Genomic DNA, 19,789 nt, shown 5'->3' on the forward strand with positions numbered 1-19,789 from the left:
TGGTCATGTGCCTAGGGGGCATGTCAGACCATGTGGGCCACCCAGCTAGCGTTACCAGATGCCCAAGGGCCGATTTGACAGAGACTGAACCTCACCATGCCAAAACACAGGTGTACCGAGATACGAATACCTAGTACCGGCGCCTTGCCCTGATTAACTCTGTTCTATCCATATACACGCACCTGCCACAAACACTGAAGGAAAGATGGCGCTGGAACCCAAGCATACATGCAGCACAGTCTGCTCACTGAGCTGCAGCCATAGACAATGATGCTCGCTTGCTGATGGGCATGGCTACTAGCCTTTTATAGTCTCCTCCATGATTCAGGCCACATGGCATGAGGTAATGGTGTCAGTTGCAGCCATCCCGCGGACGTCGCGTCACGCACATGGGCGATAGCGGTAATCCCGCACTTAGTGCCTGGAAAGGCTGCAGGAACCCACGCATGCGTGGTAGTGCTAAATGAGGATTGGTCAAGATTCTAGCCACCTGATGCCTGTCAGTCCGACACCTTGAGCGACGGACAGGTGGCGCTGCGGAGTTGACCGATCCCCATGTGAGAGTCAATGATGGGACTGGACCGGTTTAGGACTCCGAAGGACCCCAAACCATAACAGGGTCTCTGGAGTTTGTACTGTTTTGGCACCTCAAGGACTATGCAAATGCAACAGGGCGCTTGCGAACAATTCCATCATTCTGCACTCTAAAATATCACTCCTTCCTTTCAGAGCTCGCCACTGTGACCAAACAGTGGTTTTCTACCACATATGGGGAAGCGGTGTACTCGGGAGAAATTGCACAAATTTTGGGTTCAATTTCTCCTGCTACTCTTGAGAACATGAAAAACATTGGGGCTAAAGCAACATTTTTGTGGAAAAAATGTTTGTTTGTTTTTTTCTTTATAAGGTTCAAAGTTGTAAATTTGTGTGAAGCACCTGCGGGTTCAAAGTGCTCAGCAAACAGCTAGATCAATTCAGTGTGCAGTGTAGTTTCTAAAATGGGGTCACTTGTAAGGGGTTCCCACTATTTAGGCACATCAGGGGCTCTGCAAACACGACATGAGGTCTACAAACCAGTCCATCAAATTTTGCGTTTATACTATGCCTCTGATTTGATCTGGCAACCTCTGTGCTCTGTTTCAATTTCCTCTCCACAGACCCACAATCATGTTTGATCAATGACCAAGTTCTGATCATCTTTTTTTGTGTTCATTGCGTTTCTGCTAGCAGATGATTCCATGCTGTAATTCAGCCTGCCCTATCACCCAGTGAGTGTATCTATGTAAGCTTCTCCAGGCTTGCATTTCCTGCTTGAGTTATTTCTGAAGTGGACCTTGCTCGGAATTACAGCATTTTTGCCAAGTGCTTTTCTTGGTCAATTGCTTCTGGTTTACCTTATTTTTTTACTCCGAACCTTCTCCTGGATTCTTAAGGCGGTACATGATACTCTTGAGGGTTTCTTAGAAAGCAAGGCCCAAGTGGTCAATTAATCATCCAGTTAGGGTTGTTACAGTCTGCGCCAGGGTCTTTAGGGACTACACAGCTGGAACATTTACTCTGTACAAGATCTGGGTGGGTCAGGTGTAGTAGTTTTGAATGAAACCTTCTTTTACTTTATTTCCCTCTTGTGCATTACTGTTCGCATAACTGTTTCAAAATGCCACTCCATCCTGTTGGAGATCTGCAGTGTGTCCAAACAGTAGCTTTGTACCACATATCAGTGTACTCAGGAAAAATTGCACAACAACTTTTGGGGTCAATTTTCTCCTGCTACTCTTGTGAAATAAAAAATGGGGTTAAAATAACATTTTTATGGCAATTTTGTTTTGTTTTAATTTTCACAGCTAACGTTGTAAAATTCTGTGAAGCACCTGAGGATTCAAGGTGGTCACCACACATCTAAATAAATTCATTGAAGGGTCTAGTTTCCAAAATGCGGTCACTTGTGGGGGGTTTCTACTGTTTATGCACATCAGGGGCTTTCGAAATGCGACGTGGCATCCGCTATCTATGCCAGCTAATTTTGCACTTCAAAAGTCAAGTGGCATTCCTTCCCTTCCGAGCCCTGCCGTGCACCTAAACAGTAGTTTTTCACCACATATGGAGTATTGGCAGACTCAGGAGAAATGTATGGTTCATTTTCTCCTGTTACCCTTATGAAAATGAAACGTTTGGGGCAAAAGCAACATTTTTGTTGGAAAAAGTAAAATTTTCATTTTTTCCATCCACATGTGCTTTAATTTCTGTGAGGCACCTAAAGAGTTAATGGGCTTCTTTTAATGTTATTTTGAGCATTATGAGGAGTGCATTTTTAAAATGGTATAACTTGTAGGTGCTTTCTGTCATTTAGGCCTCTCAGCCATTTCAAATGTGATGTGATCCCTACAAATAAAAATTGGTTTTGTCAATTTTGTTGGAAAATGAGAAATTGCTGGTGATAATCTTTAAACGCAGAAAAAAGAGGATGTCCAGCTCTTCAGGCAAAGAATCACGTCTTTATTTCATCATGCAGACACAGAGAATGACATGACCAGCACTACGCGTTTCAGGTGAAAACACTCACCCTTAATCATGATCAAATGATCATGATCATAATCTTTAAACCCTTCTAACTTCCTAATAACAAAAAAAAGTTGTTTTCAAAAATTATACTGATGTAAAGTAGTCATGTTATTAACTATTTTGTGTGACATAACTCACTGGTTTAAGAGCTTAAAATGTAAAAGTTTTGAAAATTGCAAAATTTTTGCCAAAAGTCCGATATTTTCATAAATAAACATAAAAATTTAAACTTTTATTTACCACCAACATAAAGTACACAGTGTGACAAAAAAGCAGTCTCAGAATTACTGGGATCCATTGAAGCTGTTTAGAATTAATACCACAGAAAACAATACTTGTCAGAATTGTAAAATTAAGCCTTGTCAGAAAGGCTGCAGGCTGCTATTTTTAGGCTGATGGGTGCCCAATAAGCACAGGTCTCCCAAACCTAAGAATACCAGCCCCCAGTTGTCGGGCTTTGTCATGGCTGGGTATCAAAATTTGCTGGGACTTCACGCCGATTTTATTTAGCTGGTGACCGGCGTCCGGCCTGGAACCTTTTTTTTTTTTTTTAAATCCGATTAGGTCATTCGTTCCCATGTCTGCCCATCACTATTACAGATTCTTATGCATAGCCAAGCAATTCTATAGTATTGTGCTCCAATATATTTAAGTGACTGTATCTACCTTCAGCATCTGTAATAATAATAATAATAATAATAAATGTACATGGGAACAATTCTAACTTTATTAAATGTACTCTATTCTTTATAAAGGCAAATGGACGGACCCTTGAAAAGGCGGTGGATGTTGGCTGCGGGACTGGACGTTACACTTTACCTCTAGCTCCTCACTTCAAGAAGGTCCTAGGACTAGACATCAGTGACTCCCAAATAAGTGTGGCTAAACAAATGTCTATTGCAAAAAATGTGTCATACATGTGAGTACTGAACTGGATTTCCTAATTTTGCTGGTATAATGATTACAATGATTACATGGCATAAATGTCACTGGCAATCATTTACTTTCTGTTTATAGGGTTGCAGAAGCTGAGAATTTACCCTTGAAGGATGCTTCTGTGGACCTGGTACATGCTGGTGTAGCCACTCATTGGTTCACAATAGACAAGTTTCTCAAAGAGGCAGTTCGAGTACTGAAGATGGGAGGATGCTTTGCTACCCACGCTTTTGAGCTATCCAGTGAGATTGAATACAAAAATTTGTCAGATGACCTAAATGAAGTAATGTCGAAGGTAATTTACTGATTACATACAATGTAGGAAGTGTAGCGCCCCCTGGGACCTTTAACACCAGTGACAGCAACACCAACACACACCATAATCCTAGTTACCACGCCACACCAGGGGTAATAGGTTAGTCAGAGACAAGGGGATGGCAACCTAGACGAGAAGGACTAGACCACCTGGTGGGAGGGGACACTGAGTAATAGTGAAAGAGTAAAGATGTGCCTAAAGCTGGGTCGTGTAACAGTGACCCAGGTGCACAGGACAGTGGTCGCCAGGGCAGGTACACCCGAGTACCTCTGGGACAAGAGCACACAAGGGGCACAGGACCCTAGGTCAGGTGACAGTTTCAGACGGCCTGGCAAATACCTGCACAGTGAGGTGTTACGAGGGGGACCCGGGGAAGCGTGCCAAGATGGGAAATGGACTGCTTCCGCCGGTCAAGGTCCACTGTGCGGTGTAAGGGACCGCCGCTATGGTGGGTGAAGAGTGAGCGGGTTGCTGCTAGCGATCGTCTGGAATGTCACAGACGATCTATGTACACCGATCTGCCCTAACCCGTGAGGGTTGTATGGCACAGATCTCACGGCTCGGTGTACCTGTTGCACGGGGAAGCACAGAGGTGCCCACGCACGTGTGCCAGTGGAAGTCACGAGAATATGGCACGAGGGTAGCACAGAGGTGCCCACGCACGTGTGCTTTCAATAACCAGGTGAGTCCAATGGAGACTTGAGGAGCTCACCTGGGACAGGAACACGGCCTGTTGACGGGGGTACTGCCGGAGCAGCAAGGCAGGAACACGGCCTGCAAACGAGGTACTGCCGGAGCAGCAAGGGCCAAGCCCACAAGAGACAGTAATGCCTGAGCAGTGGCGTGGCAGCACGCTGCCAGACATCCAAACATAGAAGGACGGTCGCGCGCCGCCATGATGGCAGGGGGAGCTTTTAAGGAGGTGCAGCTCCACCCGAGGGCGGGCGCGAGGCGGAGATGACGGACTTGACCCAATCAGGGTCCACGACGTCCCAGCCTGGCCAGTCAGGATTCACCACGTCACCAGCCTTGTCATCAAGCAGTGTGACGTCAGTGAGCGAATCAGGACCCACCACGCATTGCACATGCTCACCCTCCTGCCTCTGGGAAATAGAGGCGGGATCCTCGGTCTCACAATGTGGAGAGATAACGGGAATCTCACTGCTTCCCTGAGCAGTAAACCTCTGCACATTGCGCAGCCTCGCAGACCTTCGGGGCCGCTGAGCAGGAGAGTCTGCAGCAGGCCAGGAATGGGAGACCGCTTCACTCCTTGTAACAGGAGAACCACTAGGTGTCCACTTCTGCTGCCTCTCTGAGAAGGTATCTCCTGCACACTGCGCAGTCTGGCAGACCTTCGGCGCTGCTGAGCAGGAATGCTCGTGGCAGGCAAGGAATGGGAGACTGCCTCAGTCCTTGCCTCAGGAGAGCCACGAGATGTAACATTACCCCCCCCCCCCGTCTAGGCCCCCCCCCCTGTCCGTGCTCGAAGGCCGCTATCAAACCCGGGGCGCGGATATGATCCTCCAACTCCCAGGATCTATGCTCCGGACCACGGCCGGCCCACTCCACGAGGTAGTACCTCTTGCCCTGTATGACTTTTGTCTCCACAAGTTTTGCCACCTCAGGGTCGTCGGACGGGGAGTCGGTTTGAGCCGGCAGGGACCCCGAGAATTTATTAAGTCGTACGGGTTTCAGGAGGGACACGTGAAAGGTGTTGGCTATAGCCCAGCGTGGAGGGAGCTGGAGTCGATATGCCACTGGGTTTACCTGCTGTAGTACTTTAAACGGACCCAGATACCTAGGGGCGAATTTGGCTGCCTGTACCCGTAGGTTAACATTCTTAGAGGACAGCCATACTAGGTCACCAGGGGCGAAGGATGGTGCAGGGCGGCGGCGAACATCAGCCGTTGTCACCATCCGGTCTTTAGCCCTTTTAAGAGCCTCTTGGGTGTCATCCCAGATCTCCCGGGCCTTGGTCGCCCAATCCTCCACTCTAGTATCGGGTGACGTAATGGGCATCGGAACCGGGATTCTGGGATGTTGTCCGTTATTGAGTAGGAACGGAGTCTGACCAGAGGATTCATGGACCGAATTGTTAATGGCAAATTCGGCCCAAGGAAGGAGATTAGCCCAGTTGTCATGGTGCGCGGATATAAAATGGCGGAGGTAAGTTACCAAGGTCTGATTAGTCCTCTCCACTAGTCCATTGGTCTCGGGATGGTATGCGGAGGAGATGTTCAGCTCTATCTGCAGGAGCTTACAGAGCTCTCTCCAGAAGCAAGACGCGAACTGGGGACCCCGGTCGCTCACCACCTTGTCAGGCATGCCATGCAACCTAAATACATGCCGAATGAACAAGGTGGCGAGAGCACGTGACGTCGGGAGTCGTGGGAGAGGCACCAAGTGGACCATTTTAGAGAAGTGGTCCGTGATGACCCATACGACCCTGTGCCCTGCTGACTTGGGCAGATCTCCCAGGAAGTCCATCCCTACCACTTCCCAGGGACGATCCGGCACTGGCAGTGGGTGAAGAAGACCTGCCGGTCTCTGCCGGGACGGCTTATTCCGAGCACACGACATACAGGCTCCCACATATTCCTGTATGTCCTGGGGTAGTCTCGGCCACCAATAATGCCTGGTCACCAGGTCTCTGGTCCTTTTGACCCCGAAGTGACCCCCGACCTTGGAGGCATGGGCCCACGATAGCACCTCGTTCCGTAGTTCAGGGGGAACGAGGGTTTTGCCAGGTGGCACCTGGTCCAAAGAAGTGGGAGTGACCATCCTCAAGCTGTCCGGGGGTAGTATAAGACGAGGCTCCTCCTCGTCCTCCTCCAACACAACCATACAACGTGACAAGGCATCGGCCCGTACGTTCTTCTCACCGGCCAGGTGGCGGATAATAAAGCGGAACCGGGAGAAGAATAAAGACCAACGGGCCTGCCTTGGGTTCAGGCGTTGTGCTGTCTGGAGGTATGTGAGGTTTTTGTGGTCAGAAAAAACCTCAAATGGATGCTTCGCACCCTCCAGGAGATGCCGCCATTCCTGGAATGCTAGTTTCATCGCCAGTAACTCCCTATCCCCTATGGAGTAGTTCCTCTCGGCCGGAGAAAAGGTCTTGGAGAAAAAGAAACACGGATGTTTCCTTCCTCGTTCGTTTTTCTGGTACAGGACTGCACCTGCACCGACCGAAGAGGCGTCTACCCCCAGTAGGAAGGGTTTGGAGATGTCTGGACGATGAAGGATGGGAGCTCTGGAGAAGTGAGTTTTGAGAGTGTGAAATGCCTCTACCGTTTCCCGTGTCCATGCTTTGGGATTAGCGCCCTTGCGGGTAAGGGCAATGATGGGTGCTGCCACCGTCGAGAAGTTGGGAATGAACTGGCGATAATAATTGATAAACCCCAAGAATCGCTGGATCGCCTTCAGCGAGCGGGGCTCAGGCCAGTTCATCACTGTCTCCAACTTCCCCGGATCCATTGCTAACCCCTGACTGGACACTATGTACCCCAGGAACGGCAAGGATTCCTGTTCAAAAACGCACTTTTCCAGCTTAGCATATAACGAATGGGTGCGGAGCCTCTTCAGTACTCGGATGACATCCCTCCGATGGGTGGTAAGATCGGGGGAGAAGATAAGAATGTCATCCAGGTATGCAACCACGTAAAGATACAAATCCCGGAAAATGTAATTCACAAAGTCTTGAAATATGGCGGGGGCATTGCAGAGTCCGAAGGGCATTACTAGATACTCGTAGTGACCGTCCCTGGTGTTAAAGGCGGTCTTCCACTCATCGCCCTTTCGGACTCGCACTAGATTATACGCCCCGCGTAGATCCAGCTTTGTGAAGACCTTTGCCCCGCGGAATCGATCAAATAGCTCAGTAATGAGGGGCAAAGGGTATTTGTTCTTGATTGTGATTGCATTTAATCCCCTGTAATCGATACAGGGGCACAGATCCCCTTCCTTCTTCTGCACAAAAAAGAACCCTGCACCAGCCGGTGAAATAGACTTGCGAATGAACCCCTTCGCCAGGCTGTCCTGAATATATTTGGACATAGCCTCCGTCTCTGGAGCAGAGAGTGGATACACTCTGCCCCTAGGGGGCTCGGAGCCTGGCTTCAGGTCTATTCGGCAATCATATGGCCGGTGGGGAGGAAGAGTATCTGCGGCCCTTTTGGAAAAGACATCCCTGTAGGCCTCATAAGGTGTTGGTAAACCCGGCCCCTCAGTATTCCCTGAGGACCCAACCGACCTAATGGTAGCGGGTGGTTCGGTAGTCACGAGGTGCTCTCTACAGGATCCTGCCCAGGATGAGATCTCCCCTGTTGCCCAGTTGAGTATAGGAGCATGCTGTCTCAACCAGGGAAGGCCCAGTAGGATCTCATCTGTCCCCCCTGGAAGCACCAGGAAGGACACCTGCTGATGGTGTCCCGGTGGTACATCCATCCTGAGAGGGATGGTGATCTGGGTGATAGGATCGAGTAGTATGGACCCGTCGACTACCCGGACCCTGAGTGGCTTGGGCAACAGAACCAGGGGAACTGAGTATCGGGTTGCCAGGGAGGTAGAGATGAAATTGCCTTCAGCGCCTGAGTCCAAGCAAGCCAGGGCAGAGAAGAGAGTAGTGCCGAACTGCAACTGGGCGCTGATAGTCAACCTAGAGGGAGAAGTAGCGTCTAGAGTCCCCCCTCTGATAGAAACTAGATGCTGTCTTTTCCCGACGGTTTGGGACATAGGGTAGCTATGTGTCCCCTCTGCCCACAGGAAAAGCAGATGACACAAGACCGAGAACCTGGGGCAGAGGAGACCACCTTGGACACCTCCATTGACTCCACGGAGTCGCCTACAGGACTGGCTGGGGGACCTGTCTGATGGAAGACGGGAGTCAGACGCTTTTTAGGCCGAGAAGACGTGGGTGCTGAAGAGACCTCGAGCCTTCGCTCCGCCTGGCGGATGTCTATGCGAGAGGCAACCTGAATCAAGGACTCTAAAGTGGCAGGCACCTCACGTGTGGCCAGTGCGTCTTTGACAAACCCTGCCAGGCCCTCCTAAAACACAGGGACAAGGACCTTATCCGGCCAGTCCAGCTCTGCGGCCAGTGTCCTAAAGTGTACAGCAAAGTCCCCGACTGAAGCAGACCCTTGCCGAAGTCGTAGGAGGCGCAGCGCGGAATCGTGGGTGACTTGAGGCCCGAGGAACACCATTCTCATGGCCCCAAGATAAGCTGCTAAGTTATTCACCACACGATCTCCGCGCTCCCACAACGGCGTGGACCACTTCAGCGCTCTCCCTGTGAGCAGGGACTGGACGAAGGCTACCTTCGCCTTCTCGGTAGCGTAAAGAGTCGCGGACAGCTCTAAGTAGGTGGTAACCTGGTTTATGAAACCACGGCACTCAGAGCTGTTGCCGCTAAAGCGCTCTGGAAGCGCAAGGCGAGGAGACCTTCCGCCCAATAGCACAGCCTGGGTAGCCGCCTGGGTGGCGACTGTCGTCAGAGTAGTCTTATCGGAGGAAGACTGCTCCACTGCTGCCAATCGTGACTCCAACTGCTGCACATAACGCAGCAACTGCTGCTGCTCTTCAGCCATAGCCAGACCTTTGGCGCGACCGTAATGTTACGAGGGGGACCCGGGGAAGCGTGCCAAGATGGGAAATGGACTGCTTCCGCCGGTCAAGGTCCACTGTGCGGTGTAAGGGACCGCCGCTATGGTGGGTGAAGAGTGAGCGGGTTGCTGCTAGCGATCATCTGGAATGTCACAGACGATCTATGTACACCGATCTGCCCTAACCCGTGAGGGTTGTATGGCACAGATCTCACGGCTTGGTGTACCTGTTGCACGGGGAAGCACAGAGGTGCCCACGCACGTGTGCCAGTGGAAGTCACGAGAATATGGCACGAGGGTAGCACAGAGGTGCCCACGCACGTGTGCTTTCAATAACCAGGTGAGTCCAATGGAGACTTGAGGAGCTCACCTGGGACAGGAACACGGCCTGTTGACGGGGGTACTGCCGGAGCAGCAAGGCAGGAACACGGCCTGCAAACGAGGTACTGCCGGAGCAGCAAGGGCCAAGCCCACAAGAGACAGTAATGCCTGAGCAGTGGCGTGGCAGCACGCTGCCAGACATCCAAACATAGAAGGACGGTCGTGCGCCGCCATGATGGCAGGGGGAGCTTTTAAGGAGGTGCAGCTCCAGCCGAGGGCGGGCGCGAGGCGGAGATGACGGACTTGACCCAATCAGGGTCCACGACGTCCCAGCCTGGCCAGTCAGGATTCACCACGTCACCAGCCTTGTCATCAAGCAGTGTGACGTCAGTGAGCGAATCAGGACCCACCACGCATTGCACATGCTCACCCTCCTGCCTCTGGGAAATAGAGGCGGGATCCTCGGTCTCACAATGTGGAGAGATAACGGGAATCTCACTGCTTCCCTGAGCAGTAAACCTCTGCACATTGCGCAGCCTCGCAGACCTTCGGGGCCGCTGAGCAGGAGAGTCTGTGGCAGGCCAGGAATGGGAGACCGCTTCACTCCTTGTAACAGGAGAACCACTAGGTGTCACCCTTCTGCTGCCTCTCTGAGAAGGTATCTCCTGCACACTGCGCAGTCTGGCAGACCTTCGGTGCTGCTGAGCAGGAATGCTCGTGGCAGGCAAGGAATGGGAGACTGCCTCAGTCCTTGCCTCAGGAGAGCCACGAGATGTAACAGTGAGGGGACCTTCACGGACCGCACTGACCTACAGATCCGGGGGAATCCGCAGTAAATCAAGGATCAGGGTTCAGGACACAGACCAGCCCTACAGGGTCCACACTGCCTGCTGTACGCATGAGGAGACTGCCACCACTAAAAAGGGACAGTCGGGCCCCAAACCGCTTCATAGTACGGGGACCCAACAACACTGAAAGTGTCAGGGACAGAGCAACCGAGTCATCAATTGGCACTGGAAATACAGGGACCTGAACCAGCCGTCCAAAAGGTCAAGAGTGAGCAGAGACTGTTAATTACAACCCACGTTGTGGTCTTCCTTATTACTCCATCATAAATCTCCCAAGCTCAGCCCTACCTGCGGAGGGCCTTCCACCACAGCTGCCATTACCACCAGCCCTGTGGGATAATCATCTCTGCAGCGGCGGTTCCACCATACTAACCGGAACCTGCAGGTGGCGTCACACAAATGACTTTAACCTCCCCTGTAAATACTCCCCTTTTAAAAAGCATCCAGGGCACGAAACCAGGCAACGCCCACCAAAGTGACATTCCCTAATTGCAAACTGCCCGGAACCGTGTACCCCATAACCCTGGGCGACACAGAAGCATTTATACTGTATTGGACAAAATAATATCATTTTTGTTGTTCTCATTAACTGCTGCTTGTCATATTTTAGTATTGTCCAATTATTTCTCTAATGAACTATCCATTGATCTCTGATGACATATGCTTTTACACAGGGGTGGAACGATCGTGGTTGCAGGGATCGCGAATGCAGCCTGGCCAGTGGTTGCAGGGGGCTCATTGGCCCTAGCCCCTGCTTCAGCTGGATGTGCATCAATTGAAATGCATCGCAATGCAGAGACATGTCGGGTCCCTACACTGTGATACATGCTGCCAGCCAACAGAAGCTGGCAGCTATCTTCGGTTTCCCCGTGACGTGAGGCGGCACATGTGTGATGCCCCTGACCTATTCAGGGTGTCACAGGGTACTGCACTCCTTTCTCTTCTGGTACAGGACTCAACCCCCTATGGTTCTGGGATCCTAACCTTTGGTATTGCTCCATCAGCATCCAAATCCTAGCCACACCTTACACCACACCCTGTCAGGCACACCAGTGGGCGGTCTAGCTGGAAAAGGGCCACACGCCTAGGGGTCAGGCAGACTGGTGGGAGGGACATAGTCAGTTGAGTAGTAGCCCTCAAGGAGTGAGGAGCTGAGGGAGTTTGAGCTCTCTGTGTGACCTTGGCTAGGTTGCAGATGGTGGTCTGGGACCGGAGGAGTCGGAGACCCGGTCGCAGGGTATTGGAGAAGGGTGCCCAGACTTAGTTTGGTAGAACGGCCGGCACCGGAAAATCTAATAACCGAACCGGGACCGAGCACGGCGAGAATACTGGACCCTAGATCATGGAGTGGCTTCACGCAACCTGATAATTCACCTGTGGAGGATAGTCTCTTTATGAACTTTCCCCAAGACCTCAGAGATCGAAGGCATCAACATAACGAGGGGGATAGGGCTTTCCAGCTTATGCGGCCTACTGAAATCCTAAGTGTCAGCCATTGAGAGCACAGCTCCCCTATTTAAATATAGGGAGTGGGACCCCGAAAGCTTCAGGCCAAGGAGTCACTCAGAACTTCTAAAATACAGTGCATGGAGGCAGGCTCCGGACCACTAAGCAATACCAACGGATCCCAGATGTGCTCCCTTCAAGCGTCAGCGGTATCCAGAGACTTGGTTTACTCCTGTGTCAGAGTGTGCTTTATGGTCGCATCAACACCAACACGGCTTGAGTGAGTACGCTGCTCTCCCCTGTGTCCAGCCAGCCCGTATAGACTGCACCACGCTATAATAATAATAATAAGTTTTATTTCTATAGCGCCAACATATTCCGTAGCGCTTTACAATTAAGAGGGGACATGTACAGACAATCGCTCCCTACACCTCCACCATCCAGAGTCCTGGGGCCTCCCCTACCCGTGGAGGGAATGTCATCTGGCTGCCCCACTCCATCTCCCCCAGGTGCTCCCATCGGCAGTACTCCCCTTACCGCAAAATACGGGTGGCATCACGAACATTAATCCCCCTGTAAATACCCCCATTACACTTGAATAGCTGCGAGTTCCCGGGTCCGGAGACCCTCGAGCCATGGCAACCCCAGATCCGAGCAGTTAGACTGCTGTAGAGGCGGCACACATGCCATAGCATAAACGCCGATAAAAGCTGATGGCCACTGTGGGCCAACTATAGAGGAGGACACCAAGCAGCTTGGAAGCTGGGACAGTGGTGGTGAGTACAGTATATACCAGAAAGGGGACAGTGTATTCCAGGAGGGGCCCAGGAGAGGAACATATACACCAGGACAGGGACAGTATATACCAGGATGGAGGATGGGGAACATATATACCAGGATGGGGGCATACCAGAGTGGGTGACATATATACCAGGATGTGGAACATACGGTATATACCAGAATTGGGGAACATATATACTAGGATGGGTGACATATTTACCAGGAAGCAGCCCAGGATGGGGTACAGTAAAACAGGATGGTGGACATTACTACATAATGGGGGGAGAGTAACTCGTATGTCTTTATAATATTTAGAACACTAAATGTATATATACATGCATCTGAAATGGTGTAGAAGGGAAAAGTCTGGCACTGCAGCCTGAATTGCCATACAGTGGAGCCGTACTCACGATTCCGGAGCATTCAGTTGTTTCTGGACTGCATGTGTTCCTGGGCTAATGATGCCAGACCGAGTGGTGCTCAGCAGCAGACGTAAACAAGATTCCGGTAATCCAAGCAAATAATGCGTCAGCTCACAAGGTGGGTGGCCAAACAACTTTATTCTGCTATCACAGACAAGCGCAGGAACAGTGGGGAGAGTGAGGAATGCAGGGACGGGGAACATATATACTAGGATGGGTGACATATTTACCAGGAAGGAGCCCAGGATGGGGTACAGTAAAACAGGATGGTGGACATTACTACATAATGGGGGGAGAGTAACTCGTATGTCTTTATAAAATTTAGAACACTAAATGTATATATACATGCATCTGACTAACATGCGATGATTGGGGGGGGCAAGGTCCAAATTTTGCACCGGGGCCCATCAAACGCTAGGTACACCACTGTCTTTGCACTAACATTAGTTTGCATATATTTGAATATATTGAGGCTCACCAGAAGAAATTATTCTGGGCCCATTCTCTATATACTGAATATTTAAAGCAGGACCACATTTAAATGCAATTTTTTCCTTATAGTAGCACAGGCTTAACCTTTTGTTTAGAAGAAATTTGTGGATTACCTTATCAGAAATAGACTTTAACCTACTGCTAGGGCTAAGCGGATCCGGCTACTCACTCTGAGATGTAGCAGAGCTGGATCTGTCGTCATGGGACCTCGTGTGCATTATGCCAGAGCTGGAGGGCTGTGTTGGGGGTTAATAAAGTGGTGAAGGAGGGTGTGTTTTGTACTTTATTTCAAAGTAGCTGTACTACCCGGCTTTGCCCGGGTTAATAACTGCTGCTAACAAAATAGAATGTATTGACAAAAATGTATTCTGCACACAAAAACCACAAAACAAATAGAAATGTAATTATTAAAAACTAAGCTAATAGCAGCATTTTCACAACATATATTTCAACACCACAGATATTGCACACAGATTTAACTAAATTGGCCAAGTAATGTGCTCCATCTGCCTCTTTCCAGGTCTGCCTCTTTCCAGGCCTGTCCCTGTCTGTCTCTATCTCTGTTTCTTTCCCCGTCTGTCTCCCAGTCTCTTTGTCTGTGTCTTTTCCTGTCTGTCTCTTTCCTTGTCTGTCTCTATTTCTCTGTCTCCTTCCCCGTCTGTCTCTATCAAGGTCTGTGTCTTTCCCCATCTATCTTTGTCTGTCTCTCTGGCTGTCTCCTCCTTCCCTGTCTGCCTGTCTCTGTCCCTATCTGCGTCTCTGACTGTCTCTGTCTTTTTCTCCGTCTGTCTCAATCTCTTTCCCTGTCTGTCTGTCTGTCTATCTCTGTCACTTTCCCTGTCTCTTTCCCTGTCTGTCTCTTTCCCTGTGTCTGTCTCTTTGTCTGTCTCTTACCCTGTCTCTCTCTTTCCCTCTCTTTCCCTGTCTGTTTCCCTGTGTCTGTCTCTGTCTCTCTGTCTGTGTCTGTCTCTTAACCTGTCTCTCTCTTTCCCTGTGAGGCTGTCTCTTTGTCTGTGTCTGTCTCTTTCCCTGGCTGCATTGTGACACGCCAACATTCCATATAAGGGCGTGGCTGTGCATTCTTCTGAAGTTCTGGCAGAACTGTGGCTCCCAGCTCCATTCGCTTTAACAGAGGCAGGTTTTTTGGCGAATAACTGTACAGAGCGGGGTTAAAATTTCCCCTCAAAACATAGCCTATGACGCTCTTGTGGTCCAGAAGTGTGAGTGTGCAAAATTTTGTGGCTGTAGCTGCGACGGTGCGGATGCCAATCCCGGACACACACACATACATACACACATTCAGCTTTATATATTAGACTAGCTGTACTACCCGGCTTCGCCCGGGTTAATAACTGCTGTTAACAAAATAGAATGTATTAACAAAAATGTATTCTGCACTAGAGTTGAGCGCGGTTCGTGGTTCATGGTTCTCCAGTTCACGGTTCGAGTGATTTTGGGGGCTGTTCTAGATCGAACTAGAACTCGAACTTTTTGCTAAAGCTCGATAGTTCTAGTTACGTTCGAGAACGGTTCTAGCAGCAAAAAGCCAAGTTAATTACTAGCTGGCTTTCCGCTGTAATACTAAAAGTCACTCTGTGACTCACACTATTGTGAAATTTCAGCGTATAGTCTGCGGGAACAGCGCGTTCAGATCACTGCGGCTGGGATAATGGCGATCGCCATTTTTTTTTTTCTGTTCTTCCTTCCCTCCCTAAGCGCGCGTGTAGTGGGGCGGGCCAGCATGTCAGCCAATCCCAGACACACACACAGCTAAGTGGACTTTTAGCCAGAGAAGCAACGGCATGTGTGATAGGATGTCCATGTCACATGTCCCTGCATTATAAATACGGGCATCTGCACGTCTGGATGCCATTATCTGCCATCTGCGTCTGGGTGTCAGTCACCGCAGGTGCAGCTCCTGTCTCCGATACTGCTGTGTACGCTCTACACACAGCGCTATACAGAATAGGGATAAAAGTTTCTTTCAGCCCTTCTAAGGGCTAATTACAGCAGGCTCAGAGCCAAAAGGTGACAGTCAGGTCCGTGGAAAGAGGTTTTAACAGCTACAGATAAGAGCGTCTGTGTAGCTAAGGTCAGGGAGTTCCTTGCTGCATTTCACCATTAGGAGGGATAGAAAGTGAGGCTTCCTTTCCTCTACACTGACCCACAACCCGGCCACTGTACCATCCTGCCCTTTGCACACTCAAGCTCATTGTTACAAAGCCATTATAATACCAAACACTGAGGAAACTTAGTGGCATCCTAAAAGTGGCGGTTGGACTTCATTAGTGTCACACTGGTGCAAAGATATTTGCAGCACCTCTGCATTGCACACTCAAGCTCATTATTACAAAGCCATTATAATCCCAAAAACTGAGGAAACTTAGTGGCATCCTAAAAGTGGCGGTTGGACTTCATTAGTGCCCCACTAGTGCAAAGATATTTGCAGCACCTCTGCATTGCACACTCAAACTCATTTTTACTAAGCTATTATACCTGCAAACTGTTCTGCCATTTTAAAGGGCCATAGTTTCATTGTCCGGGATAGTTATTGTTGTTTATTCTGCTGTCAATAAAAGGTAGACCACCGCTGCAATCTACACCACCTCTCAATTTTTACTACCACATTTTAAGTGGACATTCTTGTTGCTAGCAAAATGAGTGGCAAAATGACAGATGCTGGTGGAAAGGGGAACAGGCGTGTTGGAAAAGGAAAAAAAGTTTGTGTCCATGGGGAAGGTGGCAAAGCTCCATTAACATCTGCTGAAGATAGGCCATCTACCATCAAAAGTAAGATGTCTACTACTTTCCGTGGACAATCGGATGTGCTCCCTTTTTTACAAACACGAAGAACTGGAACAAAGGTAGATGTTGCCCAAAAAAAGAAAATGCTTGAATGGATCTCAAGTGGTCCAACAAGTGCCCTCTCCTCCACCTCAACTACCTCATCAAAAAAACACCAGTCCTCTCAGTTGTCATCCCAATCACACTTGCTTTCTCCCAGCTCTCAAGTCTCCATCCGCCCTGCACAGTGTGGTGGAACAGAGATGGTCTGCAGAGCTGTTCAGTCACACTATAGCCTGGGAATCAGAGGTCTGCTCCCAAGCTACAGTGAGTACAGACCAGGAAATGGTCTGCAGTGATGCCCAGAACCTTTGTGACTCAGATTCAGGCCGTGATGACCAAGTTTCTGAGCATAATGATTACCCTTATTCACAAACTGAAACACCTGTTGTAATAGACAATGAGGAACATACTGATGATGATGAGATGCAGATACCAGATTGGGATGACAACTTAAATATTCGTTGAGGGCAGGAAGAGGCTCGGTCTGAGGGGGAGGAGAGTGCAAACACAACGCTTGATGAGGAACTTCTAGATCCCACCTACTGTCAACCCACAGTCAGGCACTCGAGGAGGTCAACAGAGGCGGTGGAGGAGGATGCTACTGACGACGAAGTTACCTTGCGCCTTCCTGGACAGGGGAGGAGTACTGGTAGCACGTCTACAACTGCATCCTCAGCCACCACTCAGCCTCTGAGCACTAGTCGGGGTGGCTCAGCAGGTCGCATGCCCTCTAAGCCTTGCCTAGCCTGGTCCTTTTTTAACATAGCAAAAGATCTCCCAAATCATGTGATATGTAAAATTTGTCATGATTCTGTTAGTAGATGGCAAAACCTCAGCAGTTTGACAACTTCTTCCATGAATCGTCACATGAATAAATATCATATGTCCCAGTGGGAAGCTCACCGTGCTGCAATGCGGCCTAGCGGAGCGGACCATCCACCGCCTGCCCCTTCCAGTGCATCCGCGCGCTCTTCATCTTCTAGGACTGTGGGGACAGCTGTCACACCTGGTTTTCCACGCACACCTTCCACCACTGTAACCGCAACAGGCAGTTTGCTTGGTAGGTCGTCATTTGGTTTGGAAGGGGAAACAAGTGCGTGTGTACAGCTCTCTCAGACATCGATAGCACCAACGTTGGATGAAGGCAACATCATGTCTACTCCTGCACTTTCCTCACAAACCTGCATTTTTCCAGGGACACCCTACTCACCACCATCTACACACAGCAGCCAGATCTCTGTCACTCAGATGTGGACAAATAAAAGGTCATTTCCTGCGATTCATGACAAAGCTAAGAGGTTGACTTTATCAACCGTGTAAGCTCTTGGCTACTGAAATGCTGCCTTTCCGCCTGGTGGACACACAGGATTTTAGAGACCTTATGTCTGTCGCTGTGCCCCAGTACCAGATGCCCAGTCGCCACTACTTCTCTAAGAAATGTGTGCCTGCGCTACACCAGCATATCGCACACAACATCACCGCTTCCTTGAGAAACTTTGTGTGTCAACGGGTGCATTTCATCACCGATACTTGGACCAGTAAGCATGGACAGGCACATTACATGTCGCTGACTGGGCACTGGGTAACTATGGTGATAGATGGTGAAGGGTCTGCTGCACAAGTCTTGCCGTCCCCACGACTTGTGTGTCAATTCCCTGTCTGTCCAAGTTCCTCCACTGCTTCTGCCTCCTCCACCTCGTCTGGGTCCTCCACCTCCGCCCCAAGCCTGCCTGGTCAGGCCACCAGCGTTGTAACTGCGCAGAAGGAATCACACACCCCTCATTACTATGCTGGCAGCAGAGCGCAACGGCATCAGGCGGTCTTTGTCTTGAAATGTCTTGGAACTAAGAGTCACACAGCGGCTGAGTTGTGGGCAGCTCTGGAGACTGAGTTTGGTAAATGGTTGTCTCCACTCAACCTGCAGCCTGGTAAGGCCGTGTGCGACAATGCTGCAAACCTGGGTGCGGCCCTTCGCCTGGGCAAGGTGACACACGTGCCTTGCATGACTCACGTGTTGAACCTTGTTGTCCAGCAATTTTTAACACACTATCCCGGCCTAGATGGCCTTCTGAACAGGGCATGAAAATTGTCTGCTCACTTCCACCGTTGAACCGCCGCAGCTGAGCGACTTGCATCGCTCCAGAAGTCTTTCGGCCTGCCGGTTCATCGCCTGAAATGCGATGTGCCGACACGCTGGAATTCGACTCTCCACATGTTACAGCGACTGTGGCAGCACCACCGAGCCCTGGTGCAATACGTCATGACGTATAGCCTGGGCCAACGAGATGCAGAGGTGGGGCAGATCACCCTGATGGAGTGGTCTCAGACCAAGGACCTATGCACCCTTCTGCACAGTTTCGACATGGCGACGAATATGTTTAGCGCTGACAATGCCATTATCAGCATGACAATTCCAGTCATTTACATGCTGGAGCACACGCTAAACACTATTCGGACTCAGGGGGTGGGACAACAGAAAGGGGAGGAACTACAGGAGTATTCATATGCGCAAGAGACAACAACATCACCAAGGTCCAGACGTTCATCATCACCAAGGCGGCAGGTATGGGACCATGGGGGACAGGGATCAACAAGGGTGCATGGTAGCAGGCGAAATGTTGAGGAAGGTGCAGGAGAACATGAAGAAACGGAGGACGAACTGTCCATGGACATGGAAGACCCAGCGGATGAGGGAGACCTTGGTCAAATTTCAGTTGAAAGAGGTTGGGGGGAGATGTCAGAGGAAGAAAGAACGGTTAACATCTCTATGCCACAAACACAGCGTGGACTTGGTCCGCATGGCTGCGCCAGACACATGAGCGCCTTCTTGCTGCACTACCTCCAACATGACCCTCGTATTGTCAAAATTAGAAGTGATGATGAGTACTGGCTTGTCACACTATTAGCTCCCCGGTACAAGTGCAAATTTTGTGACATAATTCCAGCCATAGAAAGAGACGCACGTATGCAGGAGTATCAGCAGAAGCTGTTACTCGATCTTAACTCGGCTTTTCCACAAAACACCCGTGGTGCACGGAGTGAATCTCCCAGTTGTAACTCGACAAACATGGGATGGTCTCGTCATCTTCAACAGTCTAACCGTACCAGCAGCACCGTATCTGGTGCTGGTAACAGCAATTTTATTGAATCTTTTCATAATTTTTTTAGACCCTCCTTTGCAAGGCCACCAGAGACAACAAGTCTGACACATAGTCAACA

At 50.0% G+C, this 19,789-nt stretch overlaps 1 protein-coding gene across 1 annotated transcript in view; it reads left to right on the forward strand.

The window, feature by feature from the left end:
* LOC142245932 (sterol 4-C-methyltransferase strm-1-like) overlaps positions 1 to 19,789 on the forward strand; it is a 164,807-nt gene that overhangs the window by 88,132 nt on the left and 56,886 nt on the right. The window contains exons 3-4 of the mRNA XM_075318940.1: positions 3,318 to 3,481; positions 3,580 to 3,793. Coding sequence (XP_075175055.1) covers positions 3,318 to 3,481; positions 3,580 to 3,793 — 378 coding nt within the window. The remainder of the gene's footprint in view (positions 1 to 3,317; positions 3,482 to 3,579; positions 3,794 to 19,789) is intronic.

Source organism: Anomaloglossus baeobatrachus, chromosome 7 (assembly GCF_048569485.1).
Source record: "Anomaloglossus baeobatrachus isolate aAnoBae1 chromosome 7, aAnoBae1.hap1, whole genome shotgun sequence".
Classification (NCBI taxonomy): domain Eukaryota; kingdom Metazoa; phylum Chordata; class Amphibia; order Anura; family Aromobatidae; genus Anomaloglossus; species Anomaloglossus baeobatrachus.